Below are 23,788 nucleotides of genomic sequence, written 5' to 3'. Positions count from 1 at the left end.
TACTAAGTATACATAGGATAGCCTCAATAAATAATTTTCTACTACTTGATGTCAATAGAGCTGAGGTTGAGAAATGCTTCTTAGCTCTTGCTTCTTAGATCTTAGATCTTAATATATTAATATATAATAATGTATTTTAAAGGAAAGAAAGTAGGACCTTAGGAAGCATTGAATTTGATGGTATTTTGATATGGATTTCTCATTTTCCAGAGTATGACAGATATGTTTCTGTTGTTTATAAGCTACCCCATCTATGATATTTTGTTATTGCAGCTCAAACTGACTGAAATGCTCTAGGGGGGAAGGCCTTTTGTTCTTTTGTTTGTTTGTTTGTTTGTCTTTTGAGCCACACCCAATGTTGCTTATGAGTAACTCCTGGCTCTGCACTCAGTAATTACTCATAGCATGCTCTAGATGCTGAGGATTGAACTTGGCCATATACAAAGCAAACTCCATATCTGCTGTTGAATCATGGGTTGTGCATTCTAAAATCTTCAGAGAGGGAAAGGGATTCCCATGCCTCTTGTCTAGGTAGGACAAGCAACTCAGACACAAAAAATAATCCACACACAATTGGGAAGGTATAGCAGGCCAGAAAACTAACAGCAAGCTGTTCACTCACAAGCGAGTCAGTCGTTCCACCACGTGGAACTATGAGCCAAGATGTCAACCACTATCATAACAATGTGAATGAATGAGGGAAGTAGAAAGCCTATCTCTAGTACAGGTGTAGGGGGGTGGGAGGAGGGAGATCTGGGAAATTGGTGGTGGGAATGTTGCACTGGTGAAGGGGGGTGTTCTTTACATGACTGTAATCATACAACTATAATCATGTTTGTAATCACGGTGTTTAAATAAAGATAAAAAAAAAGATGTTAACCACCCTCCAGGCCACCTCCATAGCCTTTGTTGGGATAAAACAAAGCCCACCTCCAAGGGGAGGGTAAAAAGCCAGATGAGGAGGCAATGTGGAAACATCTTTTTAACAGGAAAACCAAAGGAACCAATTGAAAGACATCCAATTAGAATATGAGGACCAATCTGAAGGCCTCTACCAACAATCTGCTGTACTATTTCCAGCCCCGTTTTTCCCCTCCTCCAGAACATCACTCCAGCTATTCTTCTCTTCATAACTTATATCAGCAAATTTCACTTTTACTGGGTGTTTTCCCATCAGAATGCAGCAATTCCCTGAATTAATGCTATTGTGTTATAATGTCGATGAGGAAAAAAAAATTCCCAGTCAGGGAAACTGTTTTTGTAGCGTTTACACATTCTCCTTATGTCTGCGTGGGTTTTCTTTGGATTACTGGTTTCCTCCCACATCTCCAATATGTGCTTGTGAGGTACATTGGTCTATCTAAATTGTCCTGGTGTGAAAGCGTGGGTTGGTGACTTGGCTGCACCTTCCATGGCAAGCATTTTGTCCAGAGTTGGGTCCTGCCCTGAGCTCTGAGTTGCAGGAGCAAGCACAAGACACCTGCAACCCTGAGGTGGAATAAAGACATTGGAAAATGAATGAATAAGCAAATGAATAAAAGTATTGTATGATAGAGCACAGTGGGTAGGGAACTTGCCTTGCATGTGGCCAACCTGGGTTATCAGCATCCTATATAAAGTAGTTCCCTGAGCCACCAGGAGCATTTACTGAGTGCAGTTAGGAGAACCCTCTGCGCATCAAACAAAAAACAACAAAAATTATTGTTTAATAGTAGAAGTGTTTTGGATCTTTGTTTAAGATTTTGTTCTTGTTTAAGGCAAAATTATGCCTAGAAGCCTAACTCTTTATATCGCTTAACTGTGGTAAAATTTGTTTTGTTACTTTGTTTCTCTTAAAGTCATACTTTTATTGATGAATCTTTGAATATGTCAAGTAAACACTTTATTTTATTAAATTTTGCCAAAGTACACTAGACTATCATTAGACCCATTATACAGGCAAAGGAATTAATATGTTAGAAAAATTAAGTAAGTAGTCTAGGATTACTCATTAGCTGTTCAAAACTCATAATCTCTCTGGTATCAAAGCTTTGTACCATATCCTTAATTCCTAATCCAGGAAAGGGTATATAATGACTTTAAATTTTATTTACTTTAACTTATATACAAGCATATTATCCTTTTCCCAATGGCTGTTGATTTAGGAGTCATTCTGAAGGCTACTTAGAGCTCATTTATGGTGTCTGATAGCATCAGTGATAGTGAGTCAAAAGATAACATGGAAGAACACAGAAGAGTGAAATGTGTCTGTTTGTGTTTATGCCTAACTATTTTTAACAATGTGGTTTTTAGATTACATCTAAGAGGAAATCATAGTCATTTCTAATAACCTGGAGCATAGATAATTAAGTACAGAATGTACAGAAGCCTGAAATCACAGATGTTTAGGTCAACAACTAGAATTAGCTCATGGAAAGAAAGGGTTGAAAAGAATATTAAAAACCAGCTAGTTGGAACTTATTGTGAAAATGGACCTTCCTAGGACTAGAGGTTATGATGTGTGAGATCTCTCTTAACATATGCTGAATAATTAAACATTTAATTGAATGAGTAAGCTGGACACAAGAGCAATAGAATGAACTGCCCATGATCACAAAGCTAAGCCATGTTCAGCCTAGAATGCCTTGTAATATTGCTCATTTATTCCTTCACTTGTCTGTTTGTTAAGTTTCCAAATACTGGATGCTTTCTCTGCTAAAATAATATTCCTTCATTTACCTATTTGTTAAACCTCCAAATTCTGTGTGCATTCTCTGCTAAAAAAATTATTCCTTCATTTACCTATTTGTTAAACTTCTAAATACTGTGTGCTTTCTCTGCTAAAAAGAAAAATACCCCTTAAAATTAACTTAATTATCACAACTTTTTTTAAGCTGGGCACATTTTTATTGTAATATTATACAAAAAAATTCCCTTTTGGAGACTTAGGGAGGGATTGGGACTTGCCACTGTGCTCAGGAATGATTTCTGGCAGTGGTTGGGAGACCATATGCAGAGCTGAGGGTTGAACTGGGTAGGGAGCACGCAAGGCATTATCCCTTATCTCCTATTCTGTCTCACACATCCATTTTTGTTCCATTTTTTTTGGGGGGGGGGTGTTAATTCAGTAGTGTTCAGGGATTACTCCTACCTCTCTGCTCCTGGGTAACTCCTACTGGTATTTTGGGGACTATATGCTATATTGGGAACTGATCTGGATTGGCCATACATAAGGTAAGGGTTAAGTGCCTTAACATTTGCCCTTTTTCTCTGACCACTTTAACAAGAGCTTCTCTATTATTTACTTCAGTTTAGCTTGGTTTGGGGATCACAGCAAAGAAGAACCATAGAACTGCTCAGATATTACTCCTAGCTCTGTGCTCAGGGATCACTCCTGATGGCTATTAGAGAACTCTTTGTGGTGCTAGGGATCAAATCTAGGTCAACCATATATAAGGAAAGTGTGCTAATGCATAGACTTCTCTGGCCTATTTTATTGTATTTGGGGGGCAGTGGAGGGTTTGGGCCACACCTGGTGAAGCTCAGGAATCTGTACTTAGGGAACATTGCTGGCAATGTTCATGGGACCACACAGGGGTTGTTTACATACAAGATAATCACCATAATCCTTAGTCTCAAATTCCAGTTTTTTTTTTCTTTTTTTTTTTGGGTGGGGGAGGGGGCAAACCCAGCGGCGCTCAGGGGTTATTCCTGGCTCTGAGCTCAGAAATTGCTCCTGGCAGGCTCAGGGGACCATACTGGGATTCGTACCACCATCCGTCCTGGTGGATGCGTGCAAGGCAAATGCCTTACTGCTGTGCTATCTCCCCAGTCCCCAGATTCCAGTTCTTTTATTTTTATTTTTTTATTTGTTTTTTAGATTCTTAAAGAGATTGGAAAGGTTGCTCAAGGTTGGAAACCAAACCATAAGCAAACCTAGGGGTTTTGGACCTATTCAGAACTCTCAATTATTGCAATATTTCAGAAAGAGAGAATAGCTGCTATTGCATATGGTAGATACTCAGTAAATATTTGTGAATAGAATGATGAATTAAATAAAGTGATTCATATATATGTTATTCTGTATCTTTGTTTCTAAGTGTTAAGTTAAGCTACTGTCTTTATACAGAGTAGATTTGTCAAGAGAATCAGAATTTTAATAAATGGCAAGCACATAGCACTAAAAGCTCTCAAGTAAAGAAAGTACTTTACAAATGGGATATGGTATTGTTAAATAGAATTTTTATTCTCCCCTCCTTATCAGAACTTACCAGTATTTTTTTTAGATTTGATGACTTTTATTTAGTATGGCCTCCTGAAAGAAGGTCAACTGCAACGAGCCCTGTAATGATTCCTATTTAGTAGAAAGGAATCTTGAAATAAACTGGTGGATACAGCTCAGTTAGTGATTGAGCAAAGACTTTGCATGTAGGAGGGCCTAGATTTTTTTTTCCTAGCATAAAAGAGGCAAACGGGGATGGAAGGAAGAGAATTCTGACTTTGAAAAGTAAGTTAAATAATTCCACTCAGTTTGTTTGATTGGATTAAAATGAAAATGAGATAACTCTGAGCTCCAAATTTGCAATGGCTTTGTTCACTAAACCATCCGTCCTATATGGCTGTTTGTGTTGAGCATTACACATTTTGGCATCTAGTTTTTCTTACTAAAACAATTGTGCCTATCTATATGTGAAATCAGAAATAGCCAAACTAACAGAATTAGAGAATTAAAAGATGGTGGCATCAACAAAACAGAGTATAAAATTCCTTTAGAGGGACAAGGGATATAGCTTTACAGAAAAGCACCTACCTTGCATATGCAAGGGCCTGGTTTCAATCCCCAGCACTATACTCTGCGATAAAACCCCTTAGGATCATCAAATGGGCTTTCACCTGTCAGTGTTTGGTTCTGACCATATTCTGGATTTTAGTTCAGAACTTGGTTGGGTTTTTTGGGGAGCCACACCCAGCAGTGCTCAAGGGTTACTCCTGGCTCTGTGCTTAGTGGTCATTCCTGGCAGTTCTCTAGGGACCTAATGGGCTGCTGTGGATCATACCTGGGTTGGCCGCATGCAAGGCAAACACCCTGCCCGCTATGCTATTGCTCTGGCCTCAAAGTTTCTATCATTTATTTTTATTTATTTATTCATTTATTTATTTGGGCCACACTAGGCGGTACTCAGGGGTTACTCCTGGCTCTGTGCTAAGAAATTGCTCCTGGGAGGCTCTGGGGAACAAATGGGATGCCAGGGATCAAATCCGGTTTCATCCCGGGTTGGTCATTGTGCTAGGCAAATGCCCTACCACTGTGTTATTACTCCAGCCCCATCTTTTTTTTTTTTTGAATTCTATCATTTTTTAATGGCTGTTAATGTTTTCTTGGGAGAAAACAGGGAAGGATTGTTTTTTCCATAGATTATATTTTAATTAAAATTTTATGCCCATATAAATAAAGAAATAGATTTAATTTGTTGAACATCTACTATTTGTCAGACTCTGTTAAGTCAAAGAGGAATAAGTTGCAGACCTGATCCTTCAGGAAACAATCTAATATGGGAGGTAGATTTTTAAGTGCATATAATATAGTAAGATTTCAACAGAAACTTGGACCAGCTACCTGTAGAGTAATGGAAATGACAGTCTGAGTAGGGATGAAAGGTGCTCATCAGGATTAAATATGATACACTGTAAAATTGTTACTGTGATTGTCATTAAATAGTCTTCCTGGCAGTGTGGCCCTATTTTTTTTATCCCCCAACGTTTTTAGTGCAAGTACAAATGAAGTGCAAGTACAGCTGCCTGGTAGGAATAGAAAGGGAGGGAATAAATGATGCTTAAACAGATTATTTTCTATCTAACAGCCTGGGTTTGGTAGTTGATAATTTAGTTGCTCTCTCAGTCCCTTTTCTAAGAATTATCCTTGAATAGAGAAAGTAATAGTTTTCCTTATGATAGAAGTAATTTTTCAGGACAGCAATTTACACATAATGTATCCCTGAAGTACCATAGACAAATGTGAGTCTTTACTACATTGTCTAGAGATCCAGTGGGTATTTTGTCTAGACCCTCATCTTGTCTAGGCAGGAAAGAATTCCTTTTCAAAAGAGAGTGCTTTTAGGATGAGAAACTGCCGCTGTTCTCAGTAGGTACTTTCAAGAAGACTGGCCTAGTTTTCTTCTCCATTCAAATTATGATTCAGTTCAAATTCTTTGGCATGTAAATGATTTGTAATAACTTGTAATTTATAACACAATGTGAATAATTTATAAAATATATAAATAATAAGTAGGAATTATCCACTTTTTTAGTTTTGCTTTCATATTCTCCCTTAGTCTCTCTCTCTCTCTCTCTCTCTCTCTCTCTCTCTCTCTCTCTCTTTCTCCCCTTCTCTACTCTCTCTTTTTCTCTCATATCTCTTGCTCTTTCTCTTCTCTGTCTCTGTCTCTGATTCTCAGTCTCTCTCTCTCCCCCAGATTTTTTGTTTAAAGGCCAAAACCAGCAGTGCTCAGAAGTTTTCAGGCACTACTGTGTTCAGTGCTTGGGAGAGGGGGTTTGACGGAGTAGGTAAGAGTGTCTCTCTTGAAGGACAGTGCAGTACTGAAGGTGGAATCTGGGACTTCTGTATGTAAAAAAGCCTGAGCTCTAGCTACTTGAGTCATCTCCCTGGCCCTTTAGCAGACATTTTTTGTTTTGTTTTTGAGCCACACCCAAAATGTGTAGCATACTCCTGGCTTTGTTCTCAGGGATCTCTCCTGGTATGAATTGGGGGGACTATATGGGCTGCCAGGAATCAACCCTGAATCAGTGCCTGCCAATTGTACTTTCTCTCCTAGACATTTAATCTAAACACAAATTCAGTTATATTTTTTTCTTCATTAAATTCTCTGGTGACTTTTCTTTTTACTTATAAAGTTCATATCTTTAACTCATTGCCATTCAATGAGACTTCTGTCCTCACATAATTTTCTACCATGTCTTTCTATTAATCCATCCTTAACTCTGTCTGTTATTTAGTTATATAACTATAGATGAGTTATTCACCACCACTTAACATGTTTTTTGTTTTGTTTTTGTCTGCCTCCTTCTATTTTGTCGACTCATCATGGTAGTCATTTTTGTTTTGTTTTAGTTTTGGGTCACACTTGGCAATGCCAGGAATTACTCCTGGCTCTGTACTCAGGACTAATTCCCATCGATATTTGGGGACCATCAAGATGATGAGAATCTAACCCGGGTCAACTACTTGCAAAGCAAATGCCTTACTTGCTGTATTATCTCTCTGGTCCCCATGGTAGTGATTTTTGTGTTAGGTTAACTGCTGCATTTTTTTAGAATAAAATCTTACAAATAGCAGGCACATGGCAAATTTGTATGCATGCATGAATAACATTTTTAAAGTAAACCTATTTTTATAAGCACACCAGAGTTAATATTTAGTACTTTCTATGCTCCTGACTGTTTTTATACTGTTTTAATTATATTAAAATTCCATTTCTCACATTAAAACTTCTCTAAGTTCTATTCAAGACATTATTAGATCATTGATGATTCATCAGATGCTAGTAGTGTGGCGTAAATTGATGTTTGTGACTTGCTTCAATAATAATGTGATAGAATGTCTATTCAGAAGTTATATTGTAGGTAACATTTTTTTAAGTGAGGAATGAGAAATCAAGTTGCTTCCTTCAAGAGCTGATCTATAAACAGAAATCTCTGTGCAGCTGAGCCATTTAATTTTCCTTATGTTCTGTGATCCTAAATGCTGAATTACCACAGATTGCAATCCTACGCAGACAAAAAAGGTTGTTTCCATTTTGGGGTTGTTAATTTTTTTTCACTATTAAAATTTATTTCAAGTTGCAATTCAGTGCTTGGAGACAGTATTTAAAATCAGCTCAGAAGATACACACTTAGCAGTTTCACAGCCTTTGACAGAAGTGTTCACCAATTCCTTCTGTAAGGTAAGCTCTTTGTTTTTTCATTTGCATCTCATTCAAATGACAGTACAATTATATTGGATTGATAACATTTGAAGGGTTGTGCCTAGAAGTAATTCACTTTTTCTTGGATAGAAATGGATTGTTTTCAAGGAGAGAAGTAAGAAGAGGTAGATAAGACATTATCAGGGCAGATGTTAGAGCTCAAAGTGGTGTAGAGGTTTAGAGTCTGGATCCTAGAGCCAACAGCACTGCAAGCACGAGATTCTATATACAATAACTCAACTAGAGACATTTCTGTAACCATGGTGCTTAAAAAGAAATTATTTAAAAACATAAATAAAATGAAATAAGAAATAAAATACCCCTGTTCGCTTGCCTTGTATGAGGCTACTGGGTTCGATCCTTGGCATCCCATATGCCATCTCCCTTGTACTTTCCCCAACCTCTATACTGGCTATGAGTGATTCCTGGGTACAGAGCCAGGAATAACTGCTGAGCATCTCCAAGTATAGCCCAAGACCCCACTACAAAAGAAAGTGCCTGTCAAGGAGGCAGACTGGGAGTGGGGGATGGGAGTAGACACTGGTGATGGAATTTGGTGTTGAACATTATATGCCTGGAACTCAACTATGAATAACTTTGTAAATCATAGTTCCTTAATACACATTTTGTAAATAACATAAATAACATAAAAGATGATTATTTGTATCAATCTTTCTTGAAGTCGGTGATACTGCCCTCTGGAGGGGTGCTGAAAGGATTTAGTATCTTGTAATGTGGTAGTTACAGCTTCACGTAAAATTTGAGATGACTTTCTGTTTGTTAGTTTAAAAAGGACAAGTCCTAGGGTGAGTGCTGAGTGATTTTTTTTTCTGAAATGGGGATGGTAGACCAAATAAGTTTGCGAGTATCTGATTCACATGGTTACATTTGGGTCATAAAATATGACTCTTCTAAATGTGCTTTAGCATTTCATATTAGTAACTATTCTCATTCTCTTGTATTTGAATGTTATTTGAATGATATGACAGACAACTTTGTTAATCTTATGATGTCTTAATATTTTTATATTTCTGACATTTGAATTGATATTCCCATATGGAATACAAGTTAAAGACAGGTTTCTTGATTTCTTCTTTTAAAATAGTCTTATTAAAAGAAATTTGCTTAGAGAAGGGTGAACGGAGAGGAAGAGTGAGTGAAATAAGTCCTCAAGAGAGAACAACACATGCTTCTCCATAGTGTTAAAGTCACAATTAAAAAATCACAATTTTTAACATTTAGAAAGCAGTCATGCAGAAATAGATTTGTCAGGAATTAAACTATCATATGTAGCCATTGGTGGGATTGTATGAACCAAAAAAATATTCAGGTTCAGTGTGGAAACTCATACTGAAACATGGTTCCTGCATTTTTGTCTTTTCAAGAAATATGGGCAATATGATTGAAATAAATTAAGGTTCATGGCCCTAGGCCGCTGCCCATGAGTAATTTTTCCAGTACTATTGATGCCTCATGAATTCATTTTCTTATTCTATTCTATATTTAAGTGTAGTACTGAATGAGGGATTTAAGAGAGAAGCTGAAACATACAGTACAGGCTTCTGGTATACATGGGTATAGTACAATATGCATGTGTGTGTGTGTGTGCGCGCACACACACACACACATGCTTGGTTTTGGCGGAATTATAACCTATGATGCTCAGGGCTTACTTCTGGCTCTGTGCTCAGGGATCACTCCTGGCAGTGCACAGAGACCACATTTGGTACTAGGGTCAGCCAGTGCCAGACAACCACTTCTGGCCTATTTCTGTAACCCCCCCTAACATAGATTATTGCTCAGATCACACGACCATGCCTAGAACTTGTTGGGAAGAGATTCTTAGAATTACAGTGAAGATAGTAAAGTGGTGGCAAATTGCTCCCTCTTCCTATACTTGGAAAAATAAGAATACTGTTGTACATTTATTCATTAGCCAATTGAGATCTAATTACACAATAGGATATAAGGAGATGGTGCTCTGTTTTGTTTTTCTCATTAGGAAATTCCCCTTTCCTTCTCTTTGGTTGCTGTGGTTCTTTACATTGTTTGGGCTTATGATCTCCTTAGGGAACCCCATTTCACTGGCTCGATGCAGCTGTAGTTGGAGTGTGTCCTCTTTATTTTTAGAAGCCCCCAGAGGCCTGGGTTAGAAACTGCACATGGATTTGCTCACTCTGGCCCCTCTTACCTTTAATCTAGCACTAAAAAAAAAAAAAAAAAAAATCAGGATAGTTTTTAAATCTTTCAAGAAGCACAGATCAGTTCTTTACTCTGATTAGAGTTCTTATCCCTCCCTCGCTTCTGCTGTTCTCTCTGATCGTATTTTTATGTAAAGATTTGATTTGTGGTGGTTTTATGGGAAGGATTTAGAAGGTAAAATGATTATAATCTGATTTTTAGCATACTGCTTTTTATGACCACCTCCCTCCCCCCACACCAGGTTTTTTCCTCATCTATAAACTGATTTAAGCTTATTGAAATATTTGAAAAAGAAAAAAACTTCTAAAAGTACCATAGCATTAGAATGTGCCTTTCTTACACTTCCATCCCACAAAACTTTAATTGGATTTTAAGTAGTAGCTTCCACTAATAAAGGTTCCTATTTTGTTTCTATACTTTAGTTTGTTGGTTGGTTTTAGGGCCACATCCAGTGCTGTTCAGTACTTACTCCTTGCTCTATGATCAAGGATAACTCCTAGTAGTGCTCAGAGGACCATATGTGATGCCAAGGTTTGAACCTGGGTTTGCCACATGCAAGTCAACTATTTTACCCACAATTCTATCTTGCAGGAAAAGGCTTTTATGGCTTTTTAAGTCCAATAATTTAATTTTTGGAATATTGGTTAGCAGAGAATGGTTTTTTAAGCTTTTTAAAAAATTGTTAGAAAAATATATTATTATAGGAAAATACATATAGTTAGCTGTGAAATCAAGTATACCCAAGATGGCAGCTCGAGTAGTCCACTTATTTTGTGTATGTTTCTGTCTTTCTGTACTAAGTACTTAACTCAGGGCCTCATTAGTTTTACCACTGAGTCATAGCACCCATGATATGGCCTTTTATTATTTTTTATATTGAGACCAACATGAATTACAAGTCTTTCACAGTTGTATTTCAGATACATGGTGACAGTGAATTAGGACCATTCCACCACCACTTGACTTCCCTCTGGATAGGGCCATTTTTTTTTATCAGAGAAACTCACAAAATTTAGAACTTAGATGGCAATTAATTTTCTATCTGACAGGTAATTAGCAAATTATTATTTTCATTTCATTGTTAGAGCTATCAATTTTATTGAATCTTTAGACAAGACTGTTAAAGATGAGTATATTTTAAGTATGCTCATAGGCATATTGGCTCAAAATTATACTTTTTTTTTTAAATTGGAGTCAAATTTAAAAGTAACACTTTAGGGGTTGGAGCAATAGCACAGCAGGTAGGGTGTTTGCCTTGCAGATGGTTGACACAGGTTTGATCCCTAGCATCTCATATGGGTGCCCAAACCTGCAAGGAATGATTTCAGAGTGCAGAGCTTGGAGTAACGCTGAGCACTGCCAGCTGTAGTCCCAAATAAAAAAAAATTAAAAAGTAACACAGTAAATATCAAAAAGATATTATAGGGGTTAAGGTGCTTGTTTTACATGTGATTGACCATGATACAATACCCAATCTTATATGGTTTCTTAAGCATCTCTGAAAGAGACCCCTATGTAAGGGGTTGGGTGCTGTCCTCAAACACTGTACAGTGTGTGGCCCCCAAAATAAATAACATCAACTTAATTTTTAAAATATTGCAAAAAAATAGATAACTACATTGTGTTCCCAATGTCATCCAAGATTTTTCTGAATTTATATTCAGCTTTTCATAAGTAACCTTAACTTGTAACTGTAAGTAAATTTAGTTTATAGATGTAAGAGTTTTGAGGATGAGAATAGGTGCTAAAAATAGGAATTCATATTGTTTTAAAATAAACTATTACAGAATGTGTGCATTCATTTAAAAAATGGACAATTAGAGAAGACATTTTTATCTCCAAATGTTATTATTTTTAGTGCTTTGGTATATAGCTTTGTAGTCTTTTCTGTTTAACTTGTGTGCATATATAGGGGATAGCTCTTAATATATTGAGCATTTTGGGGCCAGAGAGATAGCACAGTGGTAGGGCGTTTGCCTTGCATGCAGAAGAATGGTGGTTCAAATCCTGGCATCCTATATGGTCTCCTGAGCCTGCCAGGGGCAATTTCTGAGCATAGAGCCAGGACTAGCCCCTGAGTGCTGCTGGATGTGATCCCCCCCCCCAAAAAAAAAGATATTGAACATTTGTTTAAAATTTCCACTAATGAGGGGCCAGAGCAATAGCACAGGACTGGGCCTTTGCCTTGTATGTGGCTGAATCAGGTTGGGCCCTTGGTATCCCTTACGGTCTTTCCAGTGTTCCAGGAGTGATTTTTGAGTGGAGAGCAAGGAATAAGCCTTGAGCACAACCTAGTGTGCCCAAAAACTAAAACAACAACAACAACAAAACTGCAAAGAATTATTTCAAAATATTTTTATTTATTTTCTTTCTCTAAAAATATTTTTTCATGGAGTGAGATCATGTTATAGGGATAGCAAGTAAACAAAATAATTAGTGCAAAGTGATAGCTCAAATGACAAATCACATGGCAAGAACAGTATGTTCAAGGTCCTGGATATTTTTCATCCTCCATCATCTCATCCCCCTCTGTGCTTTGGTATGGTTAATATAAAAAAATTGATTCATAGTTGCCTGAAAAATTCCTCATATTGGACCAGTGGTATATCTTTATATGTCTAAGAAACTGAGCTGTATCCCAGACACCACACAAATTAATAACAGAGAAAAAAGAGGAAAAGAAAGATCCACATATTTGTTTTCTCATAAATGTATGTGAAAATATATTCCCAATTCTATCTATTGCTATTATTTACATGTTTGATTTGTAACATGTGATGTGGGATATAGGTGATTTGTTATAATGTAGAACTTCATTATTATTTTATTGCAGTTCTCTGGGATAACTTACTAAGTGGAAATACACTGATTTTTATTTAATTTCAGAATGACATTCTGCCACTATCAAACTCAGTGCCTGAAGATGTGGGGAAAGCTGACCAATTAAAAGATGAAGGTGAATATTTTATAGTATAATTGCTTTCTGAATTTAAAAAATTAATCATTATATTAAAAAGTTTCTTAGCAGTGGTTGTAGGAATATTACTGGTTTTAATCAGGAAGTTTCTATGAGGATCTGTTTTTAGTTTAGCTTTTCAGGTCATTTATGTTATGCCAGATCAGACCTGTTAGAATTAGACCCAGAAGATGATATTACTGAATGAGGACAGATAATTCTCTTGTCCTACAACAGAGTTTTCTTAGGAAATATGCATGTTCACAGTGGTAGCTTTTATATTATCTTTAAGTGCTTTTATCTCTCTTCCTCTCCTGTAAATGTTCTTGTTAATGTTCCTTGCAAATGTATGTCCTCCTTTTATTAACTAGTGAGTGCTTTAATGAAAAACAAGTCTAGGGGCCTGGAGAGATAGCACAGTGGTGTTTGCCTTGCAAGCAGCTGATCTAGGACCTAAGGTGGTTGGTTCGAATCCCATATGGTCCCCTGTGCCTGCCAGGAGCTATTTCTGAGCAGACAGCCAGGAGTAACCCCTGAGCTCCGCCGGGTGTGGCCCAAAAACAACAAAACAAAACAAAACAAAAAACCCAAATTTAATCTGGCCTCTGGTTTCTTCTTTGATTCTGGAGACCAGCTCTTGCCAGGTATGGGGTTTGGGGAAGCCCCATACTGGAGCCCTTCTCTCTGGCCTGGGGAGTGCTGGGAGGCTTGGCAGGCCCCCAGCCGTCCTTGTCTTTTTCCCCTGACTCCAGGCCTTCCCTGGGTGCCAGCTCAAATGGCCAGAAGTGGGTTCAGGTGGACTCTTAGTGGTCCTCAGTCTTCCCCCCTACCTCTCCCTACACGAATGGAAATGTGCTTTGGGAGGAGGACGGGCCATTTTAGTAGTGGTTTATGTTGGGACAGTCACTGGAATTTTTTTCTCCTTGTTTTCCTATTGAGAGTATTGTATGCATATATTTTATATATCCATAACATCCATCTTGTATTGTGACCTTGATACCGCCCTACAAATCTCATTTCTAATATTTTACTGCCTCAGTCCCAACCCTTATTTCCCCCCATCTTCCCATGTAGGTGCAGCTCATGATATGAAGCTCACCACATAGAGTGATAAGTGCAGTTAGAGAAATAACTACACTGAAAACTATCATAACAATGTGAATCAATGAGGGAAAAAGAAAGCCTGTCTCGAGTACAGGTGTGGGTGGGGTGGGGAGTAGATAGATCTGGGAAATTGGTGGTGGTAATCCTGCACTGGTGAAGGGGGTGTTCTTTACATGACTGTAATCATAAAACTACAATTATATTTGTAATCACGGTGTTTAAATAAAGATAATTTATAAAAAATGAAAAACAAGTCTAATGAAGTTTCTGGTTTTGAGAAAACTAGAATGAATAATAATAAAGCTAATAAATGAATGAGAGGCTTTGAAAATATATATCCTGCCTCCTAATCATAGACTTAACAAAATTTTAATTTGGGGGCTGGAGAGATAATACAGTGGGGAAGGTACTTGTTTGCATGTGCCAACTCAGATTAAAAAGCCAGCACCCTGAGAACCATCAGAAATAATCTCTTATCATCCTTGAGTGTGGCCCCAAAGAAAACAAACAAAAACTTTTTGCTTCAATTTTAAATCCCTTTTATTTTTGGTTAAATGAGCAAACCCACTCCACCTCCACCATTAATGGAATATAAAAGACAGCTGAAGAAAAGACCCTTGTTTTTAAGAAGAGTTGTTCCTTTTTACATTATTGATAGATGTAGTAGCTGATATCCTTTCTGAATATCTGAACCTATATGTGGTATCTAAAACAATTTATTTCTGGAAATGAATCTCCAGAAATTCCTTTCAAAAGAAAGCTATATTTGAAAGGAATGGCATGTGTAAATACTACACTTGTAAATAAATGTGTAAATATTACTGCTTGTAGCATATTAGCATGACTTGTTTTTCTAGCTTACCCACAAGGCAGCATTCTGAAGCTTGGTTATTTAGCAGGTGTATGTTTTTATGAGGACCAGAGCCCTTTGGGCCCAGGATCTAGGTAGTCCCAAGTCCTAGTCAAGTCGTTTTTACAGCAGGCCAGAGCCCAGTCTCACAGTATTTTTCCACTCTTTAGCCCCTCCCCATAGGTGGGAAAAGGCAGTACTGAGATATAACTGCAGAATGTACCCCGTAATGGTCAGGGCCCTCCCCGTTCTGTTGAGACACAGGAACCAGGTGGTTTTCGAATGTTCTACCAGATATGATCCCCTTGACAAACAAAGTTGAGTTAGAGATAAGTTGGGACATCTATTCTATGAAATGATGTGATTTGTGCAAAAATAGATATAAGCCAATCCTGTATGTGGTGAAGGATGAACTGTTTGTATTAACCAATGAAATGCTTGAATTGTTGAAGCTTATAAAGCCTATATAAACTGTTTGGAATTTTGAATCGGGGTCCTATTTATTCAAGGCTCCACTGTGTTGGATGAGACTTGGATCTTGGCTAGCCAAATAAACTCCCTTTTGTGCTTTCCATTATTGGAGGTGGTCTTTGACTCTCAGTACCGATTTGGGTAGTCAACACAGTCTGACATTTTGACAAGGAAGGAGTACAAAGCCAATTAAAGGAGAGGGTGAGGAGGGGGTTGTTGTATTGGGAATGGGGTGAGGTGGTTTAAAAAAGGATAGAATTGAAGCTCAGGTGGATCAATTCTATATTACAATATAACATTTATTTCCATTGTGAGTCAAAATTCCTGTTACCAACCTTAGTATTATTATCATTTGAAATTAAGTTTTCCTATATACTGTATTTATGTGCCTACTGACTCTTTTGTTTTAGGCAACAACCACATGAAAGAAGAAAATTATGCTGCTGCAGTGGATTGTTACACACAGGCTATAGAATTGGATCCCAATAATGCTGTGTATTTCTGTAACAGGTAAACTGGCACTTCTGTGGCATGTCTACAGTTCTTAAAAATATCTACTTACATAGCTCAGGAGAACTCTAAAATATATGTAGGAAAATTTGAAAGTTCGAGCAAGTATAAAAAGGAAAACATTGTTTAGACACAAGTACTTTGATTAATAAGTTACATGTTTGATTTTATTTGAGTGTAATCCTCTTTGGAGTTGTCTTCTTTCACTAGACCAGGGGTCCTTAAACAATGGATATTAATCCAGTCCACTGGATATTTTTGCCACCACTGCCTCTCCTGCTTACCAGCCAACTTGATCCTGGCCTACAATGCACATGTGTTGAATGTGCACCCCACTCTCTGACTTCCCTCCTTCTCTCTGTCTCTTGACTCTTCCTCTCAGTCTCACACAGGAGTCCTCAAACTATGGTCTGTGGGTCACTATTGTTCATAGCTGGTTATTTTTTAATTATAGTCCGGCCCTCCAGCAGTCTAAGAGGACCTCTGCACTAGACATAATAATGTTCTAATTTCATTTTTGCATATTTTGTGGTGGGGAGAGAGTGTGCAACACCTGGTGGGACTCAGAACTTAATCCTGGCTCTGCATTCAAGGGTCACTTCTAGTGGGTCTAAGAGACCATATGAGATCTTTAGGGATTAAACCCAGGTTATCTGCATGCAAGGCAGGTGACTTATCCTTTGTACTATCTCTCCAGGTCCATTTTTAAAATTATCATATTATTGCATAATATTATATTAGTTTCCACCTGTAGCTGAAGAAATCACTTGCAGTGCTGGGGATCACAGGCAGCAGAACTACCAGGCTTACACAGAGACAAAAATTTTTGTGAAAATCATTGTATTTCCAATGAGGCCATTAAGTCATTGTCACAAGGATTAGTAAGCTCTTGTTACTAGCTGATGGTTCTGTTACTTCATTTGTTAACATTAAGTGACTTCATCTTCACAGTGCCATCTAAATTTTCCTAAGGAGATGACAGTATTGAAAAAAATGGAGTTGTCACGTGATCCAGGAGTTCAAGGCACTATTGCTTATTATATGCTTTTTGTGGGGCATGTTTTTGCTGTCAGGTCTTTGGAGGTATGAGAAGTTGAGAGGGAGGGCACCCTCACTAACTCCAAAAATCTCCTGGCTGAAATCAGCCCAAATACCAGCATAGCTGAAGTTTGTCAGATTAGTGTCTCTGCAGAGAACAGTAGAGGAGTGGCGAAGTAGAGCCATAGGCAAAGTGGCGATTATGGGTTATGGATGCAGCAAGCCTGTTTTTGGCAGGATGAGACATAGCCTGCTCCATCTTCCCAGGATTGCCAGCTTTCAGTTACATGGCTAGTGTACCCATGGTTTTTTCATGGTTTATATATCTTTTGAGAATAGAGTGAGTCTACAACAGAGGCAGTTCAGTGGAACTGGCCAGGTCCAGGCATGGCAACTGCATTTGTGCATAGTATCTTTTTTTTAAATATATTTTTTATTTAAACACCCTGGTTACAAGGTTGTTCATAATACAGTTTTTCCCCACAAAGTTGTTCATAATTGAGTTACAGTTGTACAATGTATAACAATCTTTACTAGTGCTATTTCCCACCACCAGTGCCAATAGTTTCCCTCTCACCCTCCCTGATGGCCTCTTCCCTTCCACCCACCTTCTCCTATCTGCCTCTGGGGTAGCCATTTTACTTTCTCTCACTCTCTTTTTATCACTCTTTATTTCACTCTCTTTTCTTTTTTGACATTGTGGTTTCTACAGCATCTTTTTTAACCACTTTATTATCAGCATTAGTTACTTAGATTATTATTTTATTGTCTTAATGTTGTCATTTTTTCTAATTTATAATCACTGCTGAAATTTACTCTTAGATTTCTTTGTTTTTGCTTTTTTTGGGTCATACCTGGTAGCACTCAGGGGCTACTCCTGGCTCTATGCTCAGAAATTACCCCCGGCATGCTCAGGGGACCATATGGGATGCCGGGATTCAATCCACCATCCTTCAGCATGTAAGGCAAATGCCCTACAGCTATGCTCTCTCTCTGACCCCTACTCTTAGATTTTTTTATTTCTCCCAGATTATTTACAATGTCAGGGTTTAGCTTGTTTGATCTCACTTTTACTTGTCTTTTTGGAGCGGGGTTCTGGATGAGTGTTTTGGGCCTACTTGGCTGTGTTCAGAGATCACTCCACATGGTGCTTGGGAACTCATGTGGTTCTATGGATTGAACCAAGGCTGACTTCACTCAAGGCAAGTAATAACTATGGTATTATCTTTCCAGTCCTTTATTACCTTTTTTCACTTAAAATGTTTTATTTTTATATTTAAAATTTACATTTATTTTAAAAATTATATTAGTGCTTAGAACGTACTACCTGCTTTGTTGTTTTTTTTTGTTTTGTTTCTTTTTGTTTTTTGTTTTTTGTTTTTTTTTTTTTTGATTTTTTGGGCCACACCTGGTGACACTCAGGGGTTACTCCTGGCTATGCACCCAGAAATTGTTCCTGGCTTGGGGGACCATATGGGATGCCAAGGGATCGAACCTTGGTTCGTGCTAGGCTAGCACCAGCAAGGCAGACGCCTTACTGCTTCACACCACCACTCTGGCCCTACTGCCAGCTTTTTGCTAGGGATTGTCTCCTAGTACAGGGTGAACTATGCAGTGTTGGATGCAGTATGAACCTCCAACTTATAATGCATGGAATCTACTTACAAAGCATTGAAATCCTACTTTCAAACTTACAAAAATACAAATCCTACTTTACAAAGCATTGAACTATCTCTCTGATCCCACACTTTATTCTTTTGCTTGTTATGTCCCTTGTCACAGGGTTTGACCTCTGTTGACTACATTTTCCAGATTCTTTTATCATTTTGCCTTTTTTTTTTTTTTTTTGCTTGTTTGGGTTCAGCTCTGACTGCACTAGTTAGCCAGACATTACAGTGCAGAAAGGAGAACTCAGGGTATTTCTTTCCCGACTTATGCCAGATTGGCCACATGCAAGGCAAGTACCTTCCCTCTTGTCCTATCTCTCCAGCCTGTATTCCACTGCTTTCTAATTTTCCTGCTCATAGTAATCTGGGATGCTTTAGTACAGATTTGTTTTTTATTTGTCATTTACATCTTTTATGTGTTTGTTTTTGTCCAGAGTTTAGTTTTATTATAGTAGAACGCTTTCATAGGAATTTAGTTGACATTACTGAAAACTTTTGCTTTTTGAAAAAGAGAGAGAGAGATCTAGTAATCTAACTCAGTAAAACAAAAGCCAAATAACTTATAGAGTATGAATCAGAGCAAGCTAGATCTGATTATTATTGTAATTAAGATGATTGCTTTAACTTAGCATATGAAATTTTGAAATAATGCTATAAATAGTATTATAAAATGTTATCAGAAAATTGCTTATTTATAAAGCACAGTAATTTTCTTTTAACTATCAATGTGGTAATTCTGAGACTTAATAAATACTTTATTTTTAATGAGCTTTGGGTACATTCATTGTCTAAAGTCCACTACTACTTTGTTAGAAGGAATTCTTGGCACTACTATGCTTGATTTTCATTTAACTGAAATTTTTATCTAATTGAAATCAGTTATGCTCCTCATTTGCATGTAAATAAGTATCTTTTTTTCCCTGGTGAATTCAGTAATAGAGCATGTAACTTAATATTAGATAATTAGAAAACTTTATTCATAGATTAGGAATATTTAATTAAAGTTAAGGATCTTTCTTCTCTTTCCCTTCTTCCCTCCTTCCCTCTCCACCCTTGCTTCCTCCTTCCTTTTTTTCTTTTTTCTTCTCCCAACTCTCCTTTCTTCTCCTCTCCTCCTTCCAATCATTTCTACCCCCTCCCTGTCCCACTTTTCTTTCTCTCCTCTACTCTCCTTCCCAGTGGTGTGCTGAGGGATTCTTGAGCCAGTGGTTCAATTCAAGGGTCTTTTTTATTCCCGAATTTTATTTTTAGGCCACATTAGTGGTGCTTGGGAGCTAGCTACTCCTAATTCTATGCTAGGGAACTTTGTGGTGTCACATATATATGCCTTAACTCCTGTCCTACTTCTAAGGCCCATCCTCTCTTTTTCCTTTAAGACTCTAGTAGCTATAAATGTCTCAGTAGCCTATTGTCTTATTCATGAGCCTTTGACATTTTTGTAGACAGCTGCTACCAAATATTAGAATCTAAGGGTGGACCATTTAAATCATCCTTTTAATCTTTACTTTTATAGCCTTATTATTCATCAAAATATTGTTAACCTACAAATCTCTCTAAAAATAAACCAAAGTTTACATTTTGTAAAAGTGATTTTTTTTATTTTTTGGGCCACACCCAGTGGAGCCCAGGGGTCACTCCTGATTGTGCTCGTAAACCACTCTTGGCTGGCTCAGGGGACCATATGGGATACAGAGGATCGAACCCGGAATGGTCCCGGTTCAGCTGCATTTAAAGCATACCTTCTACTGCTGTGCTATCACTCTGACCCCTGTAAAAGTGATTTTTTTTATGTGTTAAGAATAATCATTTGATATAGTTTGTTGTTGTTGTTGTTGTTGGGGTTTTGTGTGTGTGTGTGTGTGTGTGTGTGTGTGTGTGTGTGTGTATTTTGGGCCACACCCTGCAGCACTCAAAGGCTATTTTTGGCTCTGTGCTCAGAAATCACTCCTGGCAGGTTTGGGGGACCATATGGGATGCCAGGAATCAAACCTGGGTCCGTCCAGGGCCCACTGCATGCAAGGCAAATGCCCTGCTGCTGTACTATCGCTCTGACCCCAATTTGACAGTTTAAAAGTTTTTTTTTTTTTAACATTTATCTTCTATTTTAACCTTTAAAGATCCCAATGATGGAGCTTTGGTCCAGATGTGAAGCAAAGACATTCTTCATTGAAATCTTCCTTTTTCCTTGAAATTAAAAACAATCTTTTTCTTTTTTTTAAACAATTTTTTAATAGTCTGAGCATTTACCACAACATACAGTACTTAAAAATTAATCTTATGTTTTCCCTCACTTGTGATTATATGTATACTTCTTTTATTTTTTTAGGTGAAAGGCAGAGATTTGTTCTGTATTTATTTACATCTCTAATAGTATTTTTTAAAAAAATATCAGGAATATCAGAAAGTTTTCAGTGATATGAAGCAACTAGTTGCACTTAATACTTGTATATTTAAAGCAACTAATGATGGGGCTTGAGTGATAGCATAGCAGGTAGAGCATTTGCCTTTGCACACAGCCAACCCAGGTTTTATCCCTGGCATCCCATATAGTCCCCCAAGCCTGCCAGGAGTAATTCTGAGTGCAGAGCCAGGAAAAACCCTGGACACCACTAGGTGTGGCCAAAAAAACCAAAACAACAACAAAATATTTATAATTACTTATAATATGAAATGACATTTTATATTCAACTAGATGGTTTCATGTCTTCTGCCCTAAACATGTTCTTATTTCTGTTGTACAACCTTATAGCTAATTTATATCTTTTTTATTTTTTAATACTTTTGGTCTTGGAGGAATTACGCAGAGGTGATCAAGGCTTACATATAGCTAAGCTCAAGGATCAGTCTTGGTAGGATCAGAGGACTTTACAGGGTTCCAGGGACTGAAGCAACTTGCAGGCCAAGCACCTTACCTACTGTACTGTCTCTCCAGCCCCTACTAATTCATTTCTTGATCCAGAATTCATTTCTTTACCCAAATGCATTTTTTTCATGTTTCTGGGTTGGATGGTATGATTGACTGAGGCAATAAATGCAAGATATACAGGAAATAGAGAGAGCATTATGGAGATGATTTATCTGGATGCCTCTTGGTTGATGGAGAATTTTCACTGCATCTGAAATGGAAGAACAAGTAGAAATTGAATTGACAGAGAAAAGGAAAAGGTATTTGCAGTGGAGAGTATAGTTTAAAAGGCAGAAATAGGGGCCGGAGAGATAACACAGCAGTAAGGCATTTGCCTTGCATGCAGAAGGACGGTGATTCGAATCCTGGCATCCCATATGGTCCCCAGAGCCTGCCGGGGGCGATTTCTGAGCATAGAGCCAGGAGTAACCCCTGAGAACTGCTGGGTGTGACCCAAAAACAAAAACAAAAATAAAAGGCAGAAGTAAGGGCCAGAGCAATAGCATAGCGGTAAGGCATTTGCCTTGCACACGGCCAAGACAGGATGGACCCTGGTTCGAATCCCAGCATCCCATATGGTCCCGTGAGCCTGCCAGGAGCGACTCCTGAGCGCAGAGCCAGGAATAACTTTTGAGAGCCTCCTGTGGACCCAAAAACAAACAAACAGGCAGAAGTAGGTGGTACCAATTCTTTGTACCAAGCAAGGAAGTCTAGGGATATCCTGTTACCTGACAAAAGGCTTTACTGGTTTGCATTTTGTTTTTTGTTGCCTCTGTAAGCACTATATTGTCATTAGGTTCACAGTAATTTTAGCTTGGTTCCTTGCAACTGGGGTTGAATCTAGTTTCAGCCACATACTAGCTATGAGACCATGAACTTTGTAGGCCACAGTTTCCACAACTATAAAACAGAACTAGTAAAACAGAAACTAGTCCCTTCACAGAATAGATATGAGGTAGAATAACAGAGTTCCCTCATAGGCTTTCAACATTTGTTTCTTTTTTATTATTTTTTTACTTGTTGAGGATTTTTTATTTTAATAATATCTTTATTTAAACACTGTGATTCCAAAAATGATTGCAGTTGGGTTTCAGTCATAAAAAGAACACTCCCCTTCACCAGTGCAACCTTCCCATCACCAATGCCCCCATCTCCTCCCTCCCTCACCGCATGGCTGCATTTGAGACACGCTTTCTATAGCCCTCACTCACTGACATTGTTATGATAGTTCTCAGTGTAGTTATTTCTCTAACTGCATTCACCCCTTTTTGTGGTGAGCTTCATAACTTGAGCCGGTCCTTCCGGACCTCATCTCTGGGAATTGTTTCAATGTCTTTTATTTGTCTTAATACTCATAGGTGAGTGAGACTATTCTGCATGTGTCTTTCTTCCTCTGACTTATTTCACTCATTGTAATAGATTCCATGTATAGGAAAATTTGTGACTTCATCTCTCCCGATGGCTTCATAATATTCCATTGATTTTGGGCCACACCTGGTGATGCTCAGGGGTTACTCCTGGGTATGCACTCAGAAATTGCTCCTGGCTTGGGGGACTATTTAGGATGCCGGATCTGTCCTAGGTCAGCCACGTTCAAGGCAAAAACCCTATCACTTGCGCCACCGCTCTGGCCCCACTTTTGGAGGTTTCTTTAAATAATATTTTATTTAAACACCTTGATTACAAACATGATAGTGGTTGGGTTTCAGTCATATAAGAGGATACCCCCCATCACCAGTGCAATATTCCCATCACCAATGTTCCACATATATCTCCTTTCCACCCCACCCCTGCCTGTAATCTAGACAGGCTTTCTATTTCCCTCATACATTCTCATTGTTAGGATAGTTCTCAATGTAGTTATTTCTCTAACTAAACTCATCACTCTTTGTGGTGAGGTTCATGAAGTGAGCTATAATTTCCAGCCCTCTGGTCTTTTGTCTCTGAAAATTATTACAAGAACACTCTGCAATGCTCTGGAGCTATTTCAGGCTTTGTGCTCAAGATTGACCCCTGGTGGTTCTTGGACCACATGTGTTGCCAGAAATTTTATCTGGGCTATTGGGATGCAAGGAAAACTCAGTAATCCCTGTATTATCTCTCTAGCCCCTTGATACTCACTTT

The 23,788-nt window shown here is 38.0% G+C and overlaps 1 protein-coding gene across 1 annotated transcript in view; it reads left to right on the top strand.

Annotated features, from left to right (window-relative positions):
* The window catches only part of SGTB (small glutamine rich tetratricopeptide repeat co-chaperone beta), a 41,998-nt gene that overhangs the window by 3,483 nt on the left and 14,727 nt on the right, over positions 1 to 23,788 (top strand). Inside the window, exons 3-5 of the mRNA XM_049768811.1 lie at positions 7,837 to 7,940; positions 13,050 to 13,119; positions 15,955 to 16,054. Of these exons, the coding sequence (XP_049624768.1) occupies positions 7,837 to 7,940; positions 13,050 to 13,119; positions 15,955 to 16,054 (274 nt within the window). The remainder of the gene's footprint in view (positions 1 to 7,836; positions 7,941 to 13,049; positions 13,120 to 15,954; positions 16,055 to 23,788) is intronic.

This window comes from Suncus etruscus, chromosome 2, assembly GCF_024139225.1.
Source record: "Suncus etruscus isolate mSunEtr1 chromosome 2, mSunEtr1.pri.cur, whole genome shotgun sequence".
NCBI classification, from domain to species: domain Eukaryota; kingdom Metazoa; phylum Chordata; class Mammalia; order Eulipotyphla; family Soricidae; genus Suncus; species Suncus etruscus.
Note: the sequence above shows the minus strand (reverse complement) of the source record. Positions and strands in the feature narration are given on the sequence as shown.